The sequence below is a fragment of the Corvus moneduloides genome, chromosome 1, assembly GCF_009650955.1.
Source record: "Corvus moneduloides isolate bCorMon1 chromosome 1, bCorMon1.pri, whole genome shotgun sequence".
Lineage (NCBI taxonomy): Eukaryota > Metazoa > Chordata > Aves > Passeriformes > Corvidae > Corvus > Corvus moneduloides.
The window spans coordinates 21107184-21125366 of record NC_045476.1 but is presented as its reverse complement, the minus strand read 5'-3'; the positions used below and the strand labels follow the sequence as shown (position 1 = coordinate 21125366).

Here is an 18183-nt window from a genome sequence, read left to right as displayed (position 1 = left end):
GACATTCTGTGGAATGCAGTACTATGTAAGTATGACTCAGGACTACCAGTATACTAAAATCCAAAGGAAAAATTCAGCACCCTTCTCCAAAAGGACAAGATTTCCAAAGATGATAACATTCTGCTATGAAGAATACCAAAATGTAGAGATTTGCTTTCAACATATAAGTTCACTTCGGTAGAGAACAAAAATAGAGATTGGTATCTAGCCGACAACCTAACAGATGCTCTGACATGGCTCAAGGCAAGTGTGAATTTTGGCTATGAAAGAGAAAAAAAAAAAAAAAAAAGGAAAGGAAAAAAAAATCTACTGTCCCAGCAGAATATGCCTGAAAGAATCAGAAACAATATATGCATTTAGGACCCTAAACGGGCTACCTGGAAAATGTCGTGAACATGGCCCATACTAAACTCAACTTCAGTTCTGTTTTCCAACAGTCTAAGTTGTCAAGTAGTAATGGGGGGGGGGAAGAGAGAATCTGAGAAGTTAGCATGTATTCATAAAACACAGATCTGTGATGACAACCTCAAGCAGAGCACTGCCAAAAAACTCCCATATTTCAAAATTGTTAATTATCAAGAAATAGTATGCATGTAATTGAAAATAAGGACAACAGTAGTAAAACTAGGTAAACATATAAACATTGAACCTGCCTGTCAAATTCCCAAGTATAACCACAATGTTTGGGCTAAGCAAAAATCAAAGGTAGCCTTTTTTCATTCACACAGATTTTCCTTCCCATAATTTGTTGCCATTTGAAAATGCACCATTAACGCCAGTCTCATTCTTCCTGTGCTCAATTTCTCATTACCAGGCAAGTTCTCCAAACAAGGACAATAAAGAAAATGCCCAAAGCAGTGACAGATTGCAGTTACTGGTAAATTTTCAGTCATCAAGACCAGTATAGTTAAAAAACCCCCAAAACACACACATAACACTAGAAGTTACAAACTTAGATCCCCTAGTTACGAACCTAGAACCTCTATTGATATATTTTCTTTCTAGACCTATTCCAATCCAGATTTCCAATGTGAATTACAAATACCACCTAGTAAATAGTAAAAATTGAAGTATTATGTTTTCCATGTTCATGATTGCATGTTTTTTTAAAAAAACAAACCCAGGCACACAGTTTACTTTATGATTAAAAGTAACACCACTAGGAGGATTTTGGATGGTCAGAAGGCTGATGTTCCCTAAAGAGGTCTGTGTAAATATCTGATGCTATACAACACATCAAGTAAATGCATGCTGTAAATGCATGCTTACTTTGTGAAAGTCTGGGGGCTGCAACAAAACACAAGCTTTCCATAGTACTCAATTGCAAATGATGCAAGAACATCCACTCCTTCACAGTTTGCATCTCAAGGATAGCCACTGTATTAAAAAAATTCTGCGTTTTGGAGATTATAGAAAGTGCCATCACCAATATGATAAACTTCACTACAATGTACCATTTCTCATATTGTGCCTACTTTAAGAGTGCTCTCCTCTTTTGCAGGTTTGGGTAAGTAATGTATTATCCCGTAGCATTTTATAAGAATGGTTATGGACACAACTCCTATTCCTTTAAATGGAATACAACTGCATGCTCAAGTGCGCTGAACTGAGAGTCTGAAGACTAAAGGTGATCTTTTCAAAACTGCATTCTGCCTGACAAAACCAATATAGAAAATAGCTGATTAACTAGATTGAGATTCTCTGAAAATTCTGAAGTGACAAAATGCTTATGTCAGTAGTATTAAATGGTTCCTAGGCAAGGCAAGACTACATACTTACTATAAACAAAAGCCAAACATGTCTCACATGATTCAGTTTATTTTTAGTAATTGGAGTTTACCATAGATTACAGTTCCTAGGTAATTTCTATAAATAAACTTGACCAAACATCACTATAGTCCATGGGCCCAGGAAGAAAAAGAAAGGAAAGCAGCAGTACCATGCACTGTGAAAGAAGGTAAGATGCTGAATCTAACCAGATTTTAATTGGTTGGTCTGCAAAATATGATACAGAAACATCACTATGTATTTACACTTATAAATTAAAACTGGATTTATTTGAAGCTAACTTCATTCTCCAACTTAAAGATAGCTAAAATCATACCAAGAAAAGTAAGTAACTATTTTGCAACAGTTTGCACTTTTCAAATTCATGTTAAAAAGCCAAAAAGAGCAGCAGTGAATTGAACTACAGAAGTCAGTGCTATAAACTGCAAATTCTTTCTGATCCCTAAGTTGTGGATACTGTGAAAATCCCATTTCAGGGATATTTAACATCCTTGCCTCTCATTTGTTGCCGGAATTGTGAGGATACAGGGATTGATGAATTGCTCTCTCTCCCTTCTCTTGGATGGGCAGGCAAGTGGAGCAAGGTCACAGCGATTAACCACCTTTCACATCTTCTTCCAGCTCCTACCCCTGGTTTGTGCAACTACTCCCTTCTGCTTCTTTACTCTTCCTTCTGTAGTTGAGATAGGAGTGACTTTGTTTTGGGAAGTGAGTGAGGGAACTCCATCTAGGAAAACTAGGATTTCCACCACCCCCTGACTCCAACTGGGCTAAATCAGAGCAATCCCATCAGATGTTTTGCTACATCTCTCCCAGGCTGAGAGGAAAACAAAACCAGTGCAACAAAAACTATTAATTACAAAAGCACTGCACAATTTCTTGCAAATGTATGTAAAATGGATATGACCTCCAGGACAGAAGAGACACCGCTAACGACAAAAGTTAGATCTTCAAGGATTGACTGGGAAAGATCAACTTCCAGTTTCTCCTCATAGGAATGAGGTTTCTCTTGTTTATGTCAACTACCAAGTTTTTCTGTGATAGACAACTACCATGTCTATCTCAGAAATGCAGCAGGACTTGAGATCTGAAATAAATTAACACGTCCAACCAGAGTTATAAAAGTTAATGTAAAAAGCTATACAGCCCTAATTTGGACCCAGGCAGGTGCCTCAACTGAGATTATAGTACTGCCCAGTACAGAAGCAGAGCTGCATTTTAAAAACCCTGTGTGTTTGTCCCCACAGGTTAATACTTTGCACAATTAACCGGAGCTCTTTGGTAGTTTTCAACTGACAGACCCAAAAACCTGAGGACTACATACTGAAAGTACATGTGTGAAACTAGTAAGATTGAATTATGGCAGCAAGTCACATCAATCACTTCTTCTGGAACACAGATTCAGTTGGAAAACTACTGAAAGCTAAAATTTGACACCACAACATCTATAGCATGGTGTTGAAATCAGTGTCTTACTCTTCTTGTCTGTACAAGACAAGAACCCATGCTACTATATTTAATTAGAAGGAAAGTTTAAAAACTCAATCAAAATCAGGAAATATCAGGCATATGTCAACTGTATTGCCTTAATTCAACACATATGCATGGCTGATTTATGTTTTTAAGTAGTGCATAAGTGTTTATATAACGTATTGTTACTATCTTTAGGAAATGTCCTTAGGGAAATATATATTTTGGTTCTTTGTTTCCTTTGCAATCTAGACTGAATTTTGGTTGTGCTGTGAAACATACCGTTTCCAATCCCCTTTTTTTTCTGGCTGTCATATCAAATAATTTCTCTGTATCATTAGGTAAGTTTTAATATTACCTTTAAATGTTTATAGCATGACTTTCCTGCTTGCAGTTCTAGCTGGCCTGAGCATAGTATATTTGAAAGCAGGATATTATTGAACAATATATTCTAAAAACACACCATTACTTTCTAGAAATACAAGAATAAATAAAGAAATAAAGTTTCGTATGCTTTGTTAATCAATCTAACCTAACTAAAGGTCAAAGAGAGAGAGGCAAAAAAGGAAATACATAAATTACACATACTTACATAGCAGTTATTCAGTTAGTGTTTATTCACAGTCTTTACATATTCATGACCTATTTCAGGCAAAACTCTGTAACTCTTGGTTTAATGCTTACTACTTGAGGCATTTGTCTCAGTCATAAAAAACCATTTTCTCTGAATCCGATGCTAGGAGAAATTAATTTTTTCATTATGTATTTACAAATACAATTTGTTCTTTGATGCATATTTGCCATAACATTGAAATCACCAACTTGAGATGCTAGTTAAAGAATATATCACCATCATCCTATAATTTTATTCTTCCTTAAGAAAACCTGAGGACTAAAAAGTCTTGCATGTTTAATACTGCAGATTAAATTAGATTCCTGACCCTAATGATTCGATATTCACAGCTCAAAAGCAGACAAGCCTTATTCTAGATTTAAATATGTGGGTCATCCTCTCCAAGGAAAACATAATAATTAAAAATAATGTTTTTTTAGAATCACATTTATTCTCTCCTTAAAGCTATTCAAGTCCAAAGTAAAGTACTTAGAGGCTTAAATACTCAAGACAGAAGCTTGAAAAGAAGGTTATTGTGTGTGTTTAAGGAAAGATGACTCAAAGAGTACATAAAAGTAAACAAATTTATTGTTTCTAAACAAAATAAAAAGTATACCAAATGGACAGAAATATGCTAAATACACTAATTTCCTATAAATAGACTGCTCTGGTTCAACAGTCACATAAAGAAACAAACAAATTAGCCATAAAACCAACAAAAACATTGGCTGTCAGTTACAACGCTTGAAAAATTGAAAAGGTCTTTCTGGTTTTCTTTTGTTCAATAGGCTGACTCAGTGGCCAGCAAAAAGGAAAAGAAAGATGAATAGAATCACTAGTATGTAATTACATCAACATTTTAGAATAACCAAGGTGCCCAGCTATTTTGTTGGTATATCAAGGCCTGTTCCCTACATCACCAACATAACGTGTAACAAAAGAATGCCTTCTCATCACTCTCCTAGGGTGCCATGGAAGGTCATGGAGCAGATAATCCTGGGAGCCATCACAGTGTGGGATAACCAGGGAATCAGGCCCAGCCAGCAGAGGTTTATGAAAGGCAGGTCCTGCTTGACTGACCTGATCTCCTTTTCTATGATGAGATAACCTGCTTAGTGGATGAAAGAAAGTCTCTGGATGTGTCCACCGGGACTTCAGTGAAGTCCTTAACACCATTTGCCACAGCATCTCATGCAGAAACTGGCTGTTCATGGCTTGGCTGGTTGTGCACTTTGCTAGACAAACACCTGAATGGAAGGCCAAGCCCAGAGAGCGAAGGAGTTACATCCAGCTGGTGCCCGGTCACCAGTGCTGTTCCCCAGGGCTTGGTGCTGGGACCAGTTCTGTTTAATATCTTCATCAGTGATCCAGATGGGGGGATCAAGGGCACCCTCAGTCAGTTTGCAGACACACTGAGCTGGGTGGGAGTGTTCATCTGCTGGAGGGCAGGAAGGCTCTGCACGGGGATCTGGACAGGCTGGATTGATGGGGAGAGGCCAGAGCTCTGAGGTTCAACAAGGCCAAGTGCCTGTGCCTGCCCTTGGGTCACAACAACCCCTGCAGTGCTACAGGCTGGGGACAGAGTGGATGGAAAGATGCAAGCTGGAAAAGGACCTGGGGGTGCTGGTCAACAGCAGCTGAACATGAGCCAGCGAGTGCCCAGGTGGCCGAGAGGCCAATGGCATCCTGGCCTGGATCAGCAACAGTGTGGCCAGCAGGACCAGGGCAGTGATCGGTCCCCTGTACTTGGCACTGGTGAGGCCACACCTCAAATCCTGGGTCCAGTTCTGGGCCCCTCAATTCGGGAAGAACACTGAGGTGCTGGAAAGAGTCCAGAGAAGGGCAATGGAGCTGGTGAAAGGTCTGGAGCAGAAGTCTGATGAGGAACAGCTGAGGGAGCTGGGGGTGTTTAGCTTAGAGAAAAGGAGGCTCAGGGTAGATCTTATCACCCTCTACAATTACCCAAAAGGAGGCTGTGGTGAGGTGGGGATTGGCCTCTTTTCCCAGGTAACAAGCAACAGGACAAGAGAAAATGGCCTCATGTTGCACCAGAGGAGTTTTAGATTGGATACTAGGAAAAATTTCTTCACTAAAAGAGTGGTCAAGTTTGGAACAGGCTGTACCGGGAAGCAGTGGAATCACTGTTCTTGAAACTGTTCAAAAGGCACACAGACATGGCACTTAGACGTGGCTTAGCGGTGAACATGGTGGTGCTTAGTTAACAGTTGGACTTGATGATCTAGAGGGGTCTTTTCAAACCTAAATGATTCCATCATTTTAACTGTTATCAATATTTTATCACTAGAATTCTGTTGCACAGAAGAAAAATACACAAGTTGTTCCATACCTGTCCACTGACCTCGGACAGGAGCCAAAGAAAATAGGTAGATTTAAACACTTATTTTTAAAAGCACGTGTATAATTTTTCATTCATAGTAATAACTGTAATGTAAATATGCCAACTGTAGGAGTAGCCTATGTGACATAAACTGTAGAGTTTTTTCAATATGCAAACCCCAATATTCTGCTTAGGCTGAGTCTGCGATATTTGCAGTGAGACTAAGCATAAAAATCCACAGGAAAGTCTGAACTCTTAACACTTTCAGTAACACTCTAATGAAGATTTGATTTTTTTTTTTTTTTAATGAAGCATCTTTTCAGTAACACTACATTTTTAAGAGTTTGGTAATAGAATACTGAGATTTTCACCTCGGGGTTACTAAATTCAATATAGCCCAGATCAATAGCAACTCAAAGTCATCACCATTTGATGAGAATTTGGAGCTCAGGTTAAAATGTATTATGAACTTAGACTAGCTCCAATGAATAGCTTCGTAACTGACACTAACATGTATGGTTGCTGGCAGTCTCAATACAGAGCCTTAAATTCACTGGGAACACAGAGAGATTTACTTTCTAGACCTACAGTAATCCTTCTGAGTCAGGATTAAGGCCCACTAGCTAGACACTATGAGGAAACTCAGACTGCTAGCTGCTTACTTGTACCTGTCCCAAGAATAGAAGAGCATTAGAATCCAGACACACTTTTCAAATGGCATATTTGCTTCATTGCTTAGAAAGAGAAAATAAATTATTTCAAAACTAAATGACCTCAGGCTGCACACCAAAAGAGAATAACCCTTCCCTTCAAAGACCAATTTATTAAAACATCTGGTTTACACAGCACCTTAATCCTGCTAAGATACAAACTGCTTGCTTAAGAAATTAACATTTTTTAAAAGCCTGGAAACTGTATTCAGGTAATCTGTCATATGACATCTTGTTGGAACCCTGAGGATTAGAACAAGCACCACATTATTTGCTACTGAAGAAAAAGCATACTCAGATTTCAAAGCAGCACAGATGTGGGAAGATCCAAGGCAGAAGAGAGCAGGTGGCAGGCTAGCTGGCAATTACAAAACGTACAAGGTTATAAAATTACTGAGACTTAATTGTCAAATCTATACATTTTAAGCTAACAAAATAGTAATTCAGCATTTGTATGGCATTTTGCCTTTTAATGTTAGAAAGCAGAGATATCTCTTCTGTACATTTAAAGTTATTTTATATTGCTGTTCCACAGCCAACTTTCAAAAGAAACCTTTATGATTAAAAAGCTCACTCAGTTATCAATATCCTATATCTAAAACACAGTGCTTTGATGGCCCAGGCTGAGAAAAATAAAACCACAAGCTGCATTTTAACCAGAGAAGAGTTCAGCACCAGAATGATCAGTCTACAGTCCAACAACTAAGAAAAAATGGTAACTACTTTCAGCATCTACAATAAACTGTGTGAAAACAATACTTATGTATACTTTTATTTCACAGTATTTTTATTAATCCTAATTTAAAGGTAAAAAGTATAGCAAATGCAAGAGATGTATGCTAAGTTTCCCATGCTCTGTGCACAAAAATAGTTTTTACTACTCCTGCTTTAGTAAAATCAAGCCAGGTGCTCCTGCAATATCAAAAACACCCAAATGCCAAGAAGTGCCGTAGGATAACATGAAAAACAAAAATAATGAGAAACATCATTTTCTGTCCATACATCTGGTCCAGCTGGAAGGGATCAGGCACTGTCTTTCTCCACCTTTATCTCCTCTTTACAGAGCAAGCAAATATCAAAAGGTCAAAAGTATTCACCAGTCACTGAGACACAACTTGGAACTCTATCTTCAGAGATGAATGAGTCAAATAATGATATGAAAAGGAGATTCCAGTGGAGACGATGAAGAACCTGTAAACCAAAAGGAATTAAAATCCTGGTCCCACTGAAGACAATGATAAATCTCCCAATGATTACTTAAGGGCCAAGACTTTCATGCAACAACAATATTTTTCATATAAGCAATAAACTCTCATGAAAACAACATGTGTTACAAATCACATAAAATCAAATCAGAACAAAGAGTATGAGAGAAATCCCACTGAGAGAAATGATTCATCAATAGCATGATTCCAAAACCAGTGAATACATATACTCCTGCACGAATATTTGCAGAAATGACTGAACAAGATCAGATGTAACAAAACATAGGTTCCTTTCCTTTCTTCCAGTTCCACATAATAGGCTGTGCAACAGGGAAGTAAAGGGTTAAATGGCTACTAACTAATGCAATTGTGGCTTAACAACATATTCAAGTCACAAAATAATATATCTCAAAGGAAGTTCATTCCCTCTAAATTTCCCTTAATTACTAACAAGCCTACACAGAACAAGTTTTTCAGTCACCTTTTAGTGACAGATAAAGAAAAAAAAAAAAAAACCACAGAAATTCAAGCTAAGTAAATTAAGATCTCAATAACCTGAAAGAAGATCTTGCGGATCATCTCCCTTTTCAGAAACAGAGAACAAATATTCAGTGACAAAACAAAAACAATCTTTGAAATAAACTTTTTCTTTGCTTGCTTTGAAGAGTTTTATTGATCAGCATGAGAAGGAGCTTTTAGCCATTCCTCCCAAGTTCATAGTCATATGCAGTTTGCATGAATTGTATAACCAGCACTATATGAATATACAATTTAGTCCTAGGTAAGTATATGATTTTCTATATATATAAAAACCTCTCTAGAGTCCCATTACTTCATTTCCATGCTCTCAAATACATCTGAGTCAGCTCACACTATTTCCAACAGACTGAGTTCAAGAACAGGATAGATGGAAAGGTTTCATAAGTGATCCAGGTAACATGCTCTCGGCATGTGCTTCTCCCCACATGTGTTCCCAAATATGAATTTAAGCACCCTGGCTGCAAAACAAATTGAGTATTTCTTTCTCTCTGAATTTATGAAAGGTAGTAAGTCATAATAAAATATTGTAATTTTACCTAAAACAAAACTGGAATGCACTGGAAAAACACTGTATCCTGTTATTTCCCCATAGCCTCCCTTTTTTTTTGTGGTCTAAAACTCCAACTATTTAACCTTCCTGCATAAATATGATTTTCTAAATTTATTTTTACTGTTGACCTAGTCTTTCTCTTAAGTTTTTTGGGGTTTTTTTGAAAAGCACAATGATCAAAACTATACTAAAAAGGTTCTAAAGGTGGATGGATCACTGCTACACAGAAATACAGAAAAATTACCTCTCAGTTCTGCAATACTGATATTATCTATCTCCCCATAGCTCGCTTTCTTTTATTACTTCATTTAATATTCAGTTCTAAGTAAAGAGTAAAAATATGGCAAGACTAGCTCCTTATGGACATAAGCTCAGTGCATTCTCAAACTTGGGCAGAAAAAAAACTTTACTATGCTATAAGCATGTTTTCATCCATGTAACCTTATGAAAAGAAAGAAGAAACATTCCTCTTTCTCCTTCCCTTCATAGATGATTTTACAATGTCTAAGAAGGAATCTGTTTTGTTCTCTACAGCCTGTTCTTTATCTACTTCAATACATAAATCCCATGGAAGCAGTAATCAAAAAGAATAAATCACAAAGAAAAAAAGAACTCAAAGTATTAAGAATAAATCAACCTAAAAACTGAACATAATCTAAACTTTCTATCAAATTAGGCACTTTGCACAGTGCAGCACTTCAAAAACATTAGTTCATGGATTACAGGCACCTCTAAAGTACAAATATCAACAGTGCAGAGCAGTTGATGAACAATATTAAATTATTGTAATCATCTACATTTGGGATACCAATAGCAGAGGAAGCAACTCCAGTTCTTACTCCTGGAAGGACGACAAAGTAACTATTATTTTATTAAGCTACTTTGATTCTACCACACAGGTAACTGGTTGGCTGGCACAGTCCGCATCCCTGCCACAGAAGACAAGGAAAAAGAAAAGCTAACAGATTTCTTTATGAGTGAAGAATGACAATCCCAAGAAAAGGTCTGATGGCAAAATGACTTATGAAAGACTAACTTTTTCCTAAAGCAAGCAGAACTGAGAGGTGAACGTTACACACCACTTGGTTTCATGTCTGTGCAAGAGGCAGAAGAGGGATGCTGACCCAGTTGACATCTATGATGCGAAGTGAAGAAAAATATATGTATTTTTAAAATGGAAAATGTGTCAAATGACAGTGAGGAACAATTCATTTGTGGTACAACCATTTTCCCAGTGAGCTTATTACAAATCATATGACACAGACTTTCTCCTATTACATACAAATGGTTCCTACAGGCTACTAGAGCCGGTGACATACACTCTCTATTTCTTTGTGCAGTTTATGAATCTGTTTCCCTCCACTATTGTATTAAATGTCGATGTTGCACCATGATAACATATTAGCTGTCAAGCAAAGGAAGCACAACTCATCACAGTTTGTTCAGGTCAAACACTTTACCCGGACAGTATACCTACAAACTGCCTGATTGTCCCTAAAAGGTTAACCCCTTTTGTAACAGAATATAATTTAAAAAATACACTAATTTATCAAAGCAATGAGTTGCAATACTGAACATCCAGACAGAAGTGTAGAAAACCAAGCTAGTTTTTTTGAGGACATCTGAAAGGATGGACCTACAACTAGTTCTCCTAGCAGTGTCTCTCAAGACACAACTTCTATATATTCTGTGAGGAGGTGTAAATTTATATATGGAATAGGCCCAGTCTTATTCAAGTTCTGCGTTTTCATGGAAATTCAAAGACAGACTCAATTTCTGTCAGAGGGGAAGATGAGTTTGTGGATCCAGATGATTAAGCATGCAGCCAACCCAACTTCACTTCAAACACACCCTTCTCATCTGTCTTCCAAGGAAGGCAGATTTTCAAGACAGCTGATTAATTTACAACTTTTATTCTCAGTTCCAACATGAAAAATAAACATTTTCAAGCTAGTATGAATTAATAAAATTTACCAGAAAACAATTATGCTAACCGCCACTAAGAACCCTCATCTCTGAGTAGAAAGAACCTTAACAACAGGCCTAAACTGAATTGTTAGAACCTTCCCATGCATCAGATAAAATGCACGAAGTATGTAACCAGTTCTATAATCAAAAGATAATACATCTGCATATTAGGAAGCGAAGGTTTCTTCTTTTTCCTTTGCTTTTCTTTTAATAGAGAAGAATCTATTCTTGCAAGCAAAATGTTATTAACTGCAATTAAGAGAAAGAACCAAGCCTCATACAACTTGACAGCATTACGTTCTACTAATTTCTAGTGAACAGGAATAGTATCTATATTAGAAACCCTAGAGAGCTTTCATATAGCTTAATCAACGACATCCTATTATAACAACATTTCTAGTATCATTACACAAATTACACTGAACACTGATACAACTGATACTTTTTCTCTTATGTCTCTGCCAGACAATTAATACTTCTCTACACTTTAATGGTATATGAATATTGTGGTGGTATACACACAATATTCTGTTTTCCTGAGAGGTAAGCAAATGAATCAACATTTAAAATAAACAACAACATGAAAGATTTTGAACCTACCTTCTTTTTCTGGGTTCTGTTCCTGCCTCCCAACCAATCATCCATCTGCTCCTCAATCTCTTCAATTGAAGCTCCATGATCATAAGACGGTACATACACCCTTGACTCCAGAGCTGTGTATACAGGGAATTCTGATTTTGGTTTCTTGACTTTAGGCTTCTTCTCTTCTATACAAAAGTAAAAAAGAAGAAAAAGTAATGTTACTAGTACTGTAGGGATGTGTAATTCAGAAGCTGGTTTAGCTCCTCAGCTCTCATCCCTATCTTAAAATTTCCACTGAGGAAGTAGCTTCAATTTCTTTGTTAAAAAGAGAACCAGAGCTTTGCATAATAATTTTATTTTTATTAAAAGTAAATAGTAATGCACCCACTTAGCACATCTTCCACCTGAACTACGCCTGAAAGGGCCAGAGGAGTTAGGTCTAGTTACTGCTACACCACTTGGCAAAGAAGATTAGTGCAGGTGAAAGCACAGGAGCTGTTAAAAGATTTTGAAAGTCTGGCCAGCTTCAGAGAAATTGGCAAAGGTAGAAAGGTGAATTTTAGACAATTCTGTATTACTGTATGGTCAGCTATGCTAAGTAGAAGCTCCTGAGTCAACAGATGGCTTCTCTATTCCCACATTTCTCCAACCACAAAAAGCTCTTTTCTAGCACTTACACATTTAGGAAGATTTAGATGTTGGATCTCATTTCTCACACTGATCACTGTTTTCTACTCTCTCTGCCCTCAAAATGATATTAAATGGGAGCAGCAAACTCATGGGAGAGGAAGGAATGACCACAAAAAACTAAACCCCAGCATGTAAAAATGCATCCACTATATAAGATAATCTCTAAAGTAAGATTTAAAATGGACAATTGACAGAACTTTAGGAAAGACAAGAAGATGAGCAACAGAAAGAAGCTTGAACACTCAGAAAGCATCCAGAAACCTCATGTGTGCCCAGTAGTACTCTTCTGTTTTTTCCTCTTGTTTTCAAAATATGCTGTATTCACAGTAAATAAAAGTTCCTAAAGTGAAAGAGGTGATCTAACATCCACTGCAACCAAGAGGGAAGTTCTACTCTTGACTCCACCTTTCCACTCTCCACTGCATGTCTTTGGGCTCCTCTCTCTTCTATTGTGTTTCTACAATCATCCAATCACTCAGCAAATTACTTCAATTTACTAAGTTAGTAGAAAATTACTCTTAATACCCAAACAAATAGGAAACAATCCAAGTCATTTAAAGGTAGTGGGCAAGGAAAAGAAGAACCATGCTTGTCTGATCAGCTTGTCTGCCTTTGCAACCATGCCCTAATACTTCAGAGGAGAAAAATCTGTTTTTCATGGAAACCTTTAAAAAAATTACTAAAGAGGACAGAGGACTGTTCCCTACAGACTCTCACACAGGATTTCTTTCCCTAAAAGTATATGTGGAGAAACAGCACAGTGAAAAAGCTCTGCAGATTTGACAAACTCCTAGGAACTGAATATTTTAAGAAAACAATAAAGGGAGAGAGAACTGTTTCAAGCCCAAATGAACAGAAAATTCATACAAATCTTGAAAGTTAACAGAAAGACTAATGATCTTCTAAACTTTCCACTGTTCAGAGTTTCACTGTACATTGTTCAGAGACCTGCTTTTGTAAAGAATCTTTAACTTTACCTGTCAAATTTTAATAAATGAAATATTAAGTTAAATCTTTATTTGGAATTTTTTAGCATTCTTCTATAGGGATGTGTAGAAAATACAATGAAATGACAGATACTCCTCAAAATTAAATGAAAATCCAAAAGTGTTAATACCAGCATTTGTCTCACTGTGCAGATGTTAGTAAAGACAACACAGGTACAATTTTTTTTTGCCTATTTCAAAAGGTAAATTTTATAATCAAATCACATATATCAAGTATTATCTCATTTTACTCCAAAACTGCCATATATAACAGCTTCTGGAATCATTTAAGATTTGTACGGATAAGTAACAATGGCGTTACCAGCTCTTTACCACAAACGTGTACTGGCAAAAATATTCTAGGAAGTTAACTTCAATGACAATTTTCACCACTGCATTTCAATCCCCCAAAATAATCAAGCACACTTGTTCACATGGAATTACTCACAGTGGAGACACCCCAAGACAGGTGGCTTTTCCTGTATCTTGCACCCTATCAGCTACTGCTTACTAATTTTCCCTCTCAAAATATGCAAATAGTTAAAGCCTGAATACTTCTAACCAACATTTAAAAACGAAGAGCATAGCCTGATATAGGTCATCCAGGCTCTCACTGAAGTTTTGGAAGTAATTCTGTAACTATTTCCAGAGGACACTGTGCTCCACTTTAAAATGAGGTATCAAAGACAGTATCTAGGCTCTCTTCAGGCAGTTAAGTGACAGAGGAAGACCTAACATAGCTAAGACACCCTGCTGTTTGCTGACTATCAAAGGAACAAGAAATCCCACCTAGAGAAGATGGCTGTACAACCTCAAACAAGCACTCAACCAGAATTAAAAAAACCTTATTTCTACTGTCTCTCGTGCATATACAAAAAGATGAAGGAGTTCAACATATCTCTTAATACCTTACTTAATACAATGGCTGTCATATTGAATTTAAAAAAAATAAATAGAATTGAAGTCACAGCACCTTTGACATAGGGCTCCCAATAACCCATCAAGAACAGTTTTATCTCAGAATTTTCAAAGCCACTTTTTAGAACAAGAAAGCACATAAAAGCAGTTTAATGGTAACATCTTTAAGGATTTTAGACAGAGGAAGTTAAGAAGTTATGTTTAGCGGTATGAAGCCTCAACTTAAGGCAGCCAAGCACTGGTGCTCTTTCAGGTGAATATGGAAAAAGCAAAACAGATTACTGGAACTATTTCGCCCAAACAACAGAAGTCCACAGGACATACTCAGGAAGAAAACCTCCCTCTGCTGTGTTATCTTTTCACTATCAGCAATTCAATTGGCAGCCTAAAAGACACTTCCGACCTCACTGGGCACTTTGCCCTGAAGAGAATATGGATCAGGTTTTCCAAATAGTAGATGATGCCTAGACACCTGAATCTTGTATCTGCTAAGGCTTGACAGACAGCCAGGAAGTTGGTGCAACTGCCCACCACCACGACCTAAAGTAAGGATGTGTTTGATCGTGCTGACAGTAGTGACAACTGCAGCCGTGATTCAGAGTTTTGAAATACAAGTGTTCCCAAAATATTCAGTGTCATTTTCTAAAGGTGCTGGTTTTAGGCCATCCACTGTAACAGAACAGGCTTTTAAAAGACATTTTTCTCCTCCAGTCTCAAATATTGTTTTAGTATTGTTACACACAAACCTAACTAAAATGCAGGAAAAACATAAAAAATTTTAGATAGAAAAGATTTCCTAGGTTCCTCTCCGTTCTGTGATAGCATGCTCAGTGTCTGCCGGAGACCCAGCCAGACCACTGTGCCCTGTGTGGGCACCAATATCTATATATTCACTATAATCAGAGTTACTGGCACTTGTACAACTAAACACAAGGGAGAGAAAACAATCTTGGTAAAAACAGAGCCTGACTTCAACAGGGTAAATGAAAAGCTTACTCTCATTACTATTTTCTGGGAACATTATGTACTTTAATTGCCAAATTATAGTGCAGTAACGTTTTTAGTTTATTAACTAGAATTTTAAAAATAGGCAACAGCAGCAAGTAAATGGAATCCAAGATCATAAGCACAATGGAAATTGTTTGGTATCTGCCATTCCAATGTAAACTGATCAGTGTTTTACAAGATTCGTAACTTTTAGAGAGTTCTAGTCCTTTTTAGCAGAAGGAATTTTGTTTTATCATTTGCTCAATTCATACTGCAAAAATACTAATTTTCTATGAGTATTTTCCACCTTTAGAACTAACAAGTTCTTCACCAAAAGAATAAAATCAACTGTGTATTTAACAACAGTTAAAAACAGAGATATGCAGCTATGTTCCCTATGTATGAACAGCATATAAACACACCTATCACTGGAATGCCCAGACTTTAACAGGTAACAATTAGCTAACTCTCCTAAAGTACAGAATTTTATGTTTCTAAAGGCCTCCAATCCTATTCTTCTACTGGCTATACATTTTACTAGTTTATGGTGCCATGATCTGGGTTTTGAAGTCTGATTAATTACTTGCACATAATCAGATACTTTGATCTTCCTCGTTAGTTCTTCCACCTTGCTACCACATTAATTTTATCATCAGCAGAATTAATAGTATCTGGCTAGTGGTTATTTCCTTTAAGATACATCAGCTGTCAGATAAGGAATCAGCTAGACTTTTTGGATCAAGTGCCATGTAATAAAACAGCGATGCTTTTTCCGTAAAAAGTATCAGAGGTCCTGTATTTTAAAGTTTTCAGAAAAAATTATATTGATTTTACATGTTAGCTGATGTAAACATAAAGAACTCAGAGAATTTTTACACAGAAAAAAGCAACTGCTTCATAGAGGAAGAAATAAAACCAAAACTAAGCACTGAACTTCTGCAAAGAAATTACAACACATCAAGTCGTAGCTACCTCTCTCTGCAAAGGCTTCTAAGCTTTACGCATGAACAAGAATTAACAGAAAATACAGTCATAAAAAGACAGTGATATCTTGAAAAATCAAAGGGACAAACTGCCTCACATCTCATGCATTAGTAAGCAAGAAATACAACCACACAAAAAGGTAGACAGCAAACATCTTTTTGGCAAATTAGTAAGATACTGCACTGAGGTCTCTTTTTTCAACACATTTCACTTACCTATGTAACTATGAAAGACAACCAAAGCATTTACAGCATTCAAATTTGTTGAAAACATGACAAAAGAAAAATTCACTTACACATACAGTAACACAGTCAGACAGAGCACAAAGAACCCAGAATTCCAGAAAAAAAAACTGTACTAAGGTTTTGACAGTCTATTGAAAAAATGGAGCAAATTATGCTCAATATTAATGCAAATATGGGGCAAACACACACACGCTTTAAAAAAGTGCACATTTCTATACTCAAAGTCAATGGGATTATATGACTACATCAAGAATTAGAGACAGATATATACATCTGCTATACTGGGACGTACAAGCTAGTTTATTTTTGAGCAAACTGACTAAAGACACGCCCAGGGATGAATGCATCCTCAGCTACAAAAAATTTCTCACAAGCTGTAGCTTTTTATGACTTTCATCTTTTTTTCTGAGTATCTACCCTTCCCAAAACTTCCAATTCCCCCAAAATACAAAAGGGTTAGAAACAAGGCTCCAATATTTGAGAGCTAATTTGCCTTTCAACAAACATATAATGAAGCATGCACGCCTCTCTCAAATGAGCCTCATGCACTGTATGTTTGCGGAATATTTTCCATAAAGTCTGAAGCAAGTTTTGTGGGAAGAGGTATCATACAAGCCTAGTTGAAACAACTGGGAAAAATACACAAGCTTGAAAGTTCAAAATCCTTTCAGCAGGCCTGCCAAAACAATCAGTGAAATGGATGATACATAGTTTGCCATAATTAGGCTTCAGAGGTAACAATTAAGTGATCAGAACATTCACACCCACACCAACCAAAAAAGCATGCATTGCATAAATTAATTTTCTCTGAACCTGCCTGTCAGCAAATCATTACTGAGCAGCCATGTCAACACTGCATTTTGGCAGGGATTAATACTAAACAAAATTACCCAATATATTTATCAATTATTTGGAAGTAAAAGGAAAGTCACCTTCAGTATAGTGCTAGATTCCATCAATTTGGCCCAAATGGCTCACAGTGAAGAGGAAAGCACAGGAAGAAGTAGGAACATGGAGTGGCTGGTATCAAATCAAATCAAAAGCTTTTTTGAAAATTACACAGTTAAAGGCTTTATGCCATATCTGCACTTAGGAGGGACTTTGGGCAAGGAACCTTTGATATCAGGGCTTGCAGTTATGGTGGACAAGCAATCTGAAATGAGCTATCAGAGCAATGGGAACTAATGTGATTCTGTAATAACTACAGAAGAAACATGATTTTATAATCAAAAGATGACAAACTTTAGAACTCTATACACAAACCCAGGGCACAATACTTCTAGCTACATTGCAAAACTAAATCGAATACAGAAGATCCACAGAAACTAAGGGCTCAAGAAAGGCTTTATATTAAGAAAACCTGAAGATAAATAAAATTTTTTTTAGGCACAGACATGCTAATAATGAACAACTGAAAGCTACACCTGGGGAAATCCATACTGAAATTAGGATGTAACTATATAAGAGTAAAATTAATTACCAGAACAAGCCATGAAGAACAGAAGGCATCTCAAGGTTTACTGATCAATGTCAGTAATGTATCTTGAGTAACAAGGAAGCGCAAAGCTAAAGTGTACCACTGGTACAAGTCAAACAAGACAAGTCAGGA

At 36.8% G+C, this 18183-nt stretch overlaps 1 protein-coding gene across 1 annotated transcript in view; it reads right to left on the bottom strand.

Annotated features, from left to right (window-relative positions):
- DNAJC1 (DnaJ heat shock protein family (Hsp40) member C1) overlaps positions 1 to 18183 on the bottom strand; it is a 108952-nt gene that overhangs the window by 31001 nt on the left and 59768 nt on the right. Inside the window, exon 8 of the mRNA XM_032101513.1 lies at positions 11783 to 11949. Within this exon, the coding sequence (XP_031957404.1) occupies positions 11783 to 11949 (167 nt within the window). The remainder of the gene's footprint in view (positions 1 to 11782; positions 11950 to 18183) is intronic.